This window comes from Neopelma chrysocephalum, unplaced genomic scaffold, assembly GCF_003984885.1.
Source record: "Neopelma chrysocephalum unplaced genomic scaffold, ASM398488v2 Primary Assembly neopelma1_79, whole genome shotgun sequence".
In the NCBI taxonomy this organism is placed as follows: Eukaryota; Metazoa; Chordata; class Aves; order Passeriformes; family Pipridae; genus Neopelma; species Neopelma chrysocephalum.
In genome coordinates, this window is record NW_020897740.1 from 531625 (window position 1) to 541739 (window position 10115).

The 10115-nt window shown below is 42.3% G+C and overlaps 1 protein-coding gene across 2 annotated transcripts; it reads left to right on the forward strand.

Annotated features, from left to right (window-relative positions):
• Positions 1 to 336: 336 nt before the first annotated feature.
• On the forward strand, positions 337 to 9878 carry PCDH18 (protocadherin 18). 2 transcript variants are annotated; one of them, XM_027690031.1, is made up of 4 exons: positions 337 to 2820; positions 3776 to 3864; positions 3977 to 4140; positions 8330 to 9878. In XM_027690031.1, exons 1-4 carry the CDS (start codon positions 337 to 339, stop codon positions 8998 to 9000), a joined length of 3408 nt encoding a protein of 1135 aa, XP_027545832.1. In that variant the 3' UTR covers positions 9001 to 9878. The 2 variants fall into 2 exon arrangements, with proteins under 2 accessions (XP_027545832.1, XP_027545833.1); XM_027690032.1 differs by having other exon boundaries at positions 3779 to 3864; positions 8330 to 9000.
• Positions 9879 to 10115: the final 237 nt, after the last annotated feature.

The window sequence follows — 10115 nt, forward strand, 5'->3', positions numbered from 1 at the left end:
CTGCGCGGCTCCATCCCGCCGGCTCCCGGCCGTCCCTGGATGCTGACGGCGGGAGAGGAGCGCGCTGCCCCGGAGCATCTCAGCCTGGAAGAGGAGCGCGGAGTCAAATGAGAAAGCGGGGATTGCCTACAGATTGTATCTGGACGTCCTGGCACGGTGTGTATAAAAAAGAGCAAAAAGTTTTCTGATCTGTAAGATATTAATGCTTGGCTGGCTAGAAAAGAAGGCTTTTTCAAGTTGGAAAGGACCAGATGTGCGCTGGGTTTAAGGTACCGAAGGAAGGCGAAATAATTGCTATTTAACTTGCTGGGAGAAATTAATTGCAAAAACTTACAAATGCACCGAATCGGCGGTAAAATGCACTTTCTGTTCATTTTTGCACTGATGATAATATGTTTCAATAAGGCTGTGCTGGGCAAGAATTTGAAATACAGGATTTATGAGGAGCAGAGGGTTGGATCAGTAATTGCAAGACTATCGGAGGATGTTGCTGATGTTTTATTAAAAATGCCTAACCCTTCCTCGGTTCGTTTTCGAGCCATGCAGAGGGGGAATTCTCCCTTACTTGTAGTCCGTGAGGATAATGGAGAAATCAGCATAGGAGCTAAAATTGATCGGGAACAACTGTGCCAGAAAAACTTAAACTGCTCCATAGAGTTTGATGTGATCACTCTGCCCACTGAACATCTGCAGCTTTTCCATGTTGAAGTTGAAGTGCTGGATATTAATGACAACTCTCCCCAGTTTTCCAGAGCTCTTATCCCTATCGAGATATCAGAGAGTGCAGCTGTAGGAACCCGGATCCCTTTGGACAGTGCTTTTGATCCAGATGTGGGAGACAACTCCCTTCACACTTATTCCCTTTCTGCAAATGATTTTTTTAGCATTGAGGTGAGAACCAGGACTGATGGTGCTAAATATGCAGAGCTGATCGTGGTTAGAGAGCTGGACCGTGAGTTGAAGTCCAGTTACGAACTCCAACTCACTGCCTCTGATAAAGGGGTGCCTCAGAGGTCTGGATCGTCCCTCCTGAAAATCAGCATTTCTGATTCCAATGACAACAGCCCTGTTTTTGAGCAACAGTCATATATGATCCAGCTCTTGGAAAACTCACCCATTGGGACTTTGCTGATAGACCTCAATGCTACTGATCCAGATGAGGGCGCCAATGGGAAAGTCGTGTACTCCTTTAGTAGTCACGTGTCTGCCAAAATTATAGAGACTTTTAAGATAGATTCAGAAAAAGGTCATCTGACCCTGCTGAAGCAAGTGGACTATGAAGTAACCAAATCCTATGAAATTGATGTTCAGGCTCAGGATATGGGGCCAAATTCTATTCCGGCTCACTGCAAAATTATAATTAAAGTTGTGGATGTGAATGACAACAGACCAGAAATTAACTTAAACCTGATGTCCACAGAGAGAGAAGAGATAGCTTACATTTCTGAAGGGTCACCCTTGGACACCTTTGTTGCCCTGGTCAGAGTGCAAGACAAGGACTCTGGTGTGAATGGGGAGATAGTTTGTAAGCTCCATGGGCATGGCCACTTTAAACTTCAAAAGACTTATGAAAATAACTATTTAATCTTGACTAATGCCACTCTGGATAGGGAAAAGAGATCTGAATACAGCTTGACTGTAATAGCGGAGGACAAGGGAACGCCAAGTCTCTCCACAGTGAAACACTTTACTGTCCAAATCAGTGATGAAAATGACAACCCACCCCGCTTCCAGACAAACAGATATGAAGTTGTTATCTTGGAAAATAACTCTCCAGGAGCATACATCACATCAGTCACAGCCACAGACCCAGATCTAGGCGACAATGGGCAGGTGACGTACACTATTTTGGAGAACTCTATTTTGGGGAGTTCCATAACCACCTACGTGACCATCGATCCCTCCAACGGGGCGATCTATGCCCTGCGAACCTTTGATCATGAGGAAGTAAACCAAATTGCCTTTGTGGTTCAAGCTAGGGATGGAGGGAGCCAGCAGCTTGCTAGCAATACCACGGTTGTGCTAACCATCATTGATGAGAATGACAACGCTCCTGTCATTGTGGGGCCAGCACTACGCAACAGCACAGCAGAAATCTCAATCCCTAAAGATGCTGGAATTGGCTTTCTTGTCACCAGGATAAGGGCTACGGATAGAGACTCTGGTATGAACTCTGAACTCAGCTGCTCCATAGCAGCTGACAAGAAAAACAGCATCTTCGTGATGGATCCCCAAACTTGTGACATCTCTATCAATGTGAGTGTTGAATCAGTTCCAGCAAAACAATGGGAGTTTTTAGTGATAGTCCAGGATAAAGGCAGCCCTCAGCTTAGTACTAAAGCCCTTCTGAAATGCACTGTTTTTGAGCACGTTTATTCATTTTCAAGCACAGAAGCAACTTTGGTAAGCCAACCCTCCCTGGACATCTCCATGATAACAATTATATCCTTAGGATCAATATGTGCTGTGTTGTTGGTCATTATGGTTATCTTTGCTACAAGATGCAATCGAGAGAAAAAGGACACCAGGTCTTACAACTGTCGCGTGGCGGAATCAACCTACCAGCACCACCCAAAACGGCCCTCAAGACAGATCCACAAAGGGGACATTACATTAGTGCCAACAGTTAATGGCACTTTACCCATCAGGTCTCACCACAGAGCTTCTCCATCGTCATCCCCGACCCTGGAGAGGGGACAAATGAGCAGCCGACAGAGCCACCACAGCCACCAATCACTGAACAGCCTGGTGACCATCTCCTCTAACCACGTGCCCGAAAACTTCTCACTTGAGCTCACCCATGCCACGCCAGCTGTCGAGGTAAGGTCCACACCTCAGTTTTGCACATCATTCACACATGCACTCGCTTGGGAACGTGCAGGTATCCCTGCACGCAACTCGTGAGGGCAAGAGGCAATGAGGTCAATGCCTAATGTGGGGGTGTGTCATGGGTTTCTCTGGGATGCTACAGCTTTTCAGCTTTACTCCAGTATCGACTCATTCCATTACCCTGAGGTACTCAATTAAATGGGGAACAGCATTAAATCTATTATTAATAGCATTATTCCTTGGTTCTTCCCTGTAAGGTCAAAACAGTGAAGTGGAACACAGGCAGATCTAGTTTACTGCTCACTCTTTTCTTCCTTGCCTTCCCTCTCCCTCTGTACAGCTCCATCTAAGAAAGAGTGCTTGAGTATTTATATATAGAAACAATCCAGGAAATTCTTTTATTGATGGGGGTGAAGAACTAAAAGACTAAACACTGACACAGTTTAGGTACAACTGTTGTAATATATGTTCACAGTATCTCAAACTTTGAGACTGCCCATCTCAGTTTTTACTGCAAATGCTGGGTAATGGCTTAAATAAATGAGAGCTCTGTCCTGGCAACTCTTTACATGTAAAGGAATGACATTTTGTTTTGAATTAGGATCCTGGAATGGTAAAGGACTGATTCTAATATATTTAACCAAACCAAAACTCTACCTCTCTTTAATTACTTGTTTTATTTGTTAATGAATTAATTATTATGAATTCAGAGGCAGATGAACAGCAGTGCATTTCCTCATTGTAGTCTTCAGGTGTTTCCTGTGTCAGACACTACACTACAAAATAGTCTGTCGTATTGCATTATATATGTGCAGGAATTTGATTTAATTAAGTTTTAAAGGGCAAAAAATAAACCGCAAACAAACCCGAGAAGCAAATTAGTGGTTTTACAAGTAGAAACTTGAGCTTTCATTTCAAAGGATCAGTCTTTTCACCTTTTCTTTAGCAGGTTTCTCAGCTTCTCTCGATGCTTCACCAGGGCCAATATCAGCCAAGGCCAAGTTTTAGAGGAAACAAATATTCCAGAAGCTACAGGTGAGAATCCAGACTATTCCGTACATGCACCAGAAAATACAGACATGTATTTTTAATCAAAAAGTGGACTATAACACACTTGAGATACTGTAATTCACAATTCTCTTTACAGATATGCCCTACAAGATATGGATAAATTCAGCTTGAAAGACAGTGGCCGGGGTGATAGTGAAGCTGGAGACAGTGATTATGATTTGGGGAGAGAGTCTCCAATTGACAGACTTCTTGGGGAAGGATTCAGTGACCTTTTCCTTACAGATGGGAGAATTCCTGCAGGTAAGAGCACAATGGAAGCTGACCGGTTTATTTACAGTGCTGCCTGGCTGTCACTTTGATAAAACTACTACTGAGAAAGCAAAAATTCTTTAGCTTTCACGTCCTGTGTTTCCTTCCTTTTTACTCTGCTTCATGGTAAATACCGAGCTGAAGCCTTGACATACCTACTAAAATGAAACCTCAGACACAGCTGCAAATCTACTCAGAGCAATGCCTGCTCTTTTTTTTTCTTTACTCACATCATGAGCCAGCTCCAGATTCCCCCTAAAAGTACAATCTTCTCCAAGTCCTTAGACTTCTAATGACTGGGTGGATGTTTTTGCAAAGCCAGGCGGTTGTGGTTTGTTAAAAATACACTGAACTATAATTTGGGAGATAGGTTTTCCACAGTGGGTTTGATATAAACTTTTACTGTTCAGAAATTGAGTGTTAAAAGTGGACTAGAAATATGGATGTAGAAGAAAGAAAGGTGTATTTTTTTCCCCACTGAAAAATGAGCTTGAGTGGCAAGGGAAAGATGTAAGTATGTTCCAGATTTTAAATATTGCAACCCTAATTTTTGGAAGAAAGAGCCTAAGAGGTACAATTCAGGAGCAGAAGGCAGAAAGAGAAAAATGAGACAAGGGTGAGTGGCAGTAAGATAAACACATGTACATACTCATATGTATGAAGTATCACTCTTAAATTTATGCCTAGTTATAAGTTGAATAAAAAGTCGTGGGAAGTCATGCTTATTACAAATAGAAGAATTTTGTAATTACTTTAATAATTGTACAGCCTCTGGTTGTACCTTAGATCTTGTTCTTACTTCAGATTATATTATAACCACAGGGCTGGATAATTTCGGTATAGTTCACTGAACCAAGAGTGTGATCTTACAAGTTTAGTAAAGTAATTTTATACATGGGAGCCCCTTGCTTTGTGGGGTGATGCAGCACATGTCCCTCCCAAAGTGACCCCCATGCATTACCCAGGGCTGGGGCAGAGAAGGTGGAGTGCTGGATCCTCTTCCCTGCTCTGCCAGGGAAAACAGCAGTGTGGAGGAGGTTGTACCCAACCTTGATGTGCTTTATCCTGAGAAACCTGCTGTTATGCTAGGCAAGAGTAAACACCAAAAGTTCAATTTGGTTTTCTTATACATTTTAACTTTAAAGTTTTCTTTGTATATTTTGCTCCAGATTAGGTTTTGTATCACTCCCCCTACCTCCTCAAACGTGCTCAAAACTGAAGGCCTTGAAAAGTTACCATGTTTTCCAAATCTTTAGCCTACATCTGAAGTACTAATATATTTTTATCCTCTTCCTCCCTAGCTCCTACTACTTATTCCTCTGCCAGCTAACATGAGGCATGTTTCATTCTCTCCTATGCTTAGCAAGGGCACAGGGAGGGATCTGCTGGAGCTCTCAGTTGCCAGGGGAACTTCAAGTGCAATGGTGTTTGCACTGGCATCCAGCCCCACTGCTGCCAAGGAAGAGCTGTCCCTTTCCAGTGGGCAGCTGGGGGCTGCCAGCAGACAGGAATGGTTGTCCTCTTAGCTGGCTAAAACACCCATGACCCATTTTTAGCTCTTACAATTCCCTCTCTAAACAGGAAGCCAAAGCATAGGATTTCCCAAAATGCCCAGCTAATTGCATTCAAAGTAAGGAAAACTCTTTCTGAGTGCAGACAGAACTGTGTTGAGCTGTCAAGATTGGCATTTAATCTCACCCAGATGTCCACTTGCTGCTATGCATGGCCTTAATCCATCAGATAAGTGTTCTGAACCTGTTCAGATGAGACCTGAATTGTTCTGCAGTCCAAATAAATAAAAAGGAAAAGAAAACTTCCTGGGGGTTTCCTGTTCTCCATTTTGAAAGGTTTCTGCATTGTCAGTCTGGACACAGGCAAAATCCTGTGGGAAAGTCCTTTCAGTTTGTCCCTTTAAGGTGAAATTGGATAAGAATGGAGCCAGTCCCTCCAAACTTCACATATTATATGATCAGAAAGTTCAATGACTGTCCTTGAAAGACTTGTTTTTCTCTCTCTCTTTTTAAATCTTAACCAACAAACTTTAGGTTCTGGAAAAAAGAAAGAAAAGGAAAAAACTTGTGCATCTGGGCGTTTTTTAGTTCATTGCTGATTTAAGGACAGACTGTGTCACCATTCAGTTAGTCCAGAGTATCTTTTGATCCTGTGTTCAGGAACTTAAGAATTTATTATTTTAAACCAAAGCCATTCCTGATAACAACAGTAACAAAACTCACACTAAGACAAAGCTCACTACTAATGAAATACTAGACCACTGAAAGTATCTAATGAATTTAAAGGAGTCTTAACAGAGTCTTCTTAATAAGAGTAATTCTCACCTTCTGGGATGACTTGAGAACTGGTCATGGGTCACTTAGATATTTTTTGTTCTTTTTAACTAATTTTCTGTAAATCATCATACATGGGAACAAAGCAGGCATTTCAGTCACTCCTATCAAAGCTTCTATATTCTATATTCTAGTTTGCTTTGTTTGTTTGAAGCTTCCTGGATCAGCAGTTATTTTGTAATAGCTTGTGCACTATCCAGACTGCAGCCTGAGCTTGTAATCTTGAAGAAATTCATACTCTCACTTGCAAGACACAGAGAAAGTTTATACTTATAGGAATGGAAAGGCCATTAGGAAAGCAAACAATACGATGGGCTATGTAAAGTGCAAAGATAAATAGCACTGACAACATGAGAGTAGAACTTTATCAATCACTGGTATGTCCTAAGCTGAAATACTCTGTTCAGTTCTGCTTACACCACTGCAAAAAGATTTTTTGATAAACGGAGTGGATCCAGAGCCAGATGGGAAATGTGATGAGGGAGCAAGGGAAACTTACAGGGCATGACTGTAAACATTTCTTATGTACTCAATATGTACAGAGAAAGAATAAGAAACTCTATTCTGTGTGGGGTAATCTAACCATTAAATGAATAGGGCAGAAGTTTCTTATGGTCAAAATATGTATAATATAAAGAGTGTCATTTCTGAAAACTGTCTTCTGAAGCATGTGACTCAAAACCAAGTTAGTGGCCCCAGCAGAACCCAGGTCTTCTCCAGCAACTCTGCCAGGCACACAGGCAGGGCCTAGTCTGAGACAAGGCTTTGTGTCCTACAATCAGTTCCCTTTGCAGTGGAAAATTTGGCCTCTCTCCCAGCACATCCCTCTCTGCAGGTCTGTCAAATTGGGCTTTTTCTGTCTCTGTTTCCAGGGATCACTGCCAGACCTCTGAGTGTTTGGAGAGGACTCCTGCAGTGCCCCTTCATGGGCTAGTTCAGAGCAGTGTAGCTCTCAGGGATGCAGTCACTTGCCTCATCTTGTTTCTTCTACCTGAGAGACATCAATAAAACAAGGAGCTGAGAGAACATCTCTGTTGTCTTCTGCTCTTCAGCCCTCATCCTTGACCTGGGTGCCCATCTGGAGGGTTAGAGCCCTCCTTGTGCCAGCACCTGAGCCAGCCTGGTCCAGTGACCTGAGCTACAGAGCTGCAAGTGTGCTTGAGAGTATAAATCCAGTATAAACACCAGAGTCACACAGAGTAGGAATTAAGCCCTAGGTATTTCGATACTGGATTAAAATTGAACTGATTCAGTTAAAAAGGTAATATGGCAGTGGATCACCTCGAATTTTACATACACCTCATTGTCAGATAAAAGGAAGTGTTTAATGGAGAAGGAGATCCCTCTGCATGTTAATATTCTTTGTTCTTTATTTCCCCTGTCCATTTATTCCCACTCTGATATGCTTCACTAGTTACATGTGGAAGACTTCAATAAAACTCAAGTGAATGCTTGGAGGTAGAAACACCTTCCTTTTATTTTATATTTGTTTTAATGAGCTAGCATTGTACAAAGGGATTGAATGGCTTTAAGGCACAAATGCTTGTTTTCCACCTGGGAATTTACATGTTTATCTTCAACCTTAGTTAAGAGATCGCACTACTGTCTTACGTGTTCTGCGTTGGTCGTTCCCATTTTTTTGTGACCATTTGGCAATGGAAGTACATTTAGATCCAGGCCATTTGTATTTGCCACCTTCCTGCACACAGAAAATGAAACCAAACGCCAGATTTGAACATCTTTGGAGACATTTAGTCCTGATGTCAGTCCCTGTGAACGTAGGTGCTATCTGCAGCAGGAGAGGGATGCTCACTCTCCCCATGTCTCTCTTGCAGCGATGCGGCTGTGCACAGAAGAGTGCAGGGTCCTGGGGCACTCTGACCAGTGCTGGATGCCACCACTGCCCTCTCCCTCCTCCGATTACAGAAGTAACATGTTCATCCCTGGGGAGGAGTTCCAGTCGCCCCAGCAGCACCTGCAGCAGCAGCAGCATCAGGGCCTTGAGGATGACGCCCAGGCTGCTGATGCCAGTGAGAAGAAGAAGAGCTTTTCAACATTTGGGAAGGACTGCCAGAGTGAGGAGGAGTCGGGGGACACCTGCACCTCCTCCCTCCTCTCTGAAATGAGCAGCGTCTTCCAGCGCCTGCTGCCTCCCTCCCTAGATGCCTACACGGAGTGCGATGAGATGGATCGCTCCAACTCGTTGGAGCGCAGGAAAGGACATTTGCCAGCCAAGACTGTAAATTATCCACCAGCAGTGGCAGCCTGGGCAGCCAGCACACATTTCCAAAACCCTGCCAACAACGGGCCCACTCTGGGGACTCACTCGGGCGCGCAGCCTTCCTCCAAGTGGCTGCCAGCCATGGAGGAGATCCCGGAGAATTACGAGGAAGATGATTTTGACAACGTACTCAACCACCTCAGTGATGGCAAACACGAACTCATGGATGCCAGTGAGCTGGTGGCAGAAATTAACAAGCTGCTGCAAGATGTCCGGCAGAACTAATTGTTTCAAAAGCCTATTTTTCCATATTTATGGAAAACTGGAAGGGGAAAAAAAAAAAAAGAACAAAACAGAGACTGAGAAGAACTGGCATTGCCAACTAGTTGCATTTATCATAAATGTGTCTGTGTATGTTGAATATTAAAATACTGTATTTTCATATGTACACAATGCAAGTGTGATTATCTTTATCTGTATTTTAAAAATACATTTGTACCTTATATTTATGTGTAATTTAACAAATAAATTTTATTTTTGTACACCCACAGCAGGCATGTTTTCCTAAATGTATATAGATGGTACCACCCTTGTCAAACTTCAAGTGTTCTTGCCACAGAGGCATGTTTAAAAAAAAAACAACAAAAAAGGGATATTGTTTTCCCTTATTACTTCTTTTAAATGTTTCAAATACAAATTCAAACCACTGAAAAGTTATGCAAACATTAGTTTCAATAAATGATCCAACATCTTGTTGCAACGTTTTATAATAAAGACTTGACAACTCCCATGAAACCTGAAATGTCCTTTTTTATTTTGATGCCTTTGGTCTATAAAGTCATTTTCTCATTTAATTAATGGATTATTGCAGGCTGGGGTCTTCCTGTCTTTGGCAGATAAGTGTTTTCCCCAGTGAAAAAATTATGGAATTCAGTGATGGGTCTTCCACTGTGATCTCTGCAAAAAAAATGTCTATTTATTGTGCTGTTGTTTCACTGCAAAGCCAATTGAAGTCAGTGGTGTATACTTGAAAGACAGCAATAAAATCAGCTTTTCTGACCTCAAGCTGAATTCTCAATTTATGTAAATAAAAAAGTTGCAATGCACTGCTTTATCTTTGTAAATGACACAAAAATAAAAGGAATGTTGCATCTTCCAGAAAAGCAGCTATATTTTGCCTCTGCAAAGCAGCTATAATTTTATATTAGCTATATTTTTTCTCTGTTGTAAGTGTGCCTGTCTTCTATTTGCACAGTAGTACAGAAATGCTTGGAGTTCCTAGAAAGGAGAAAACCTGCAGGTGCAATGGCTCTCGCTGAATCCAGTCCTTCCATAGTGGGGCTTCTCTCTGTCCTGAAAACAGTAATTTATACTCTGGTGCTATTGCCACTGAGGGGTGA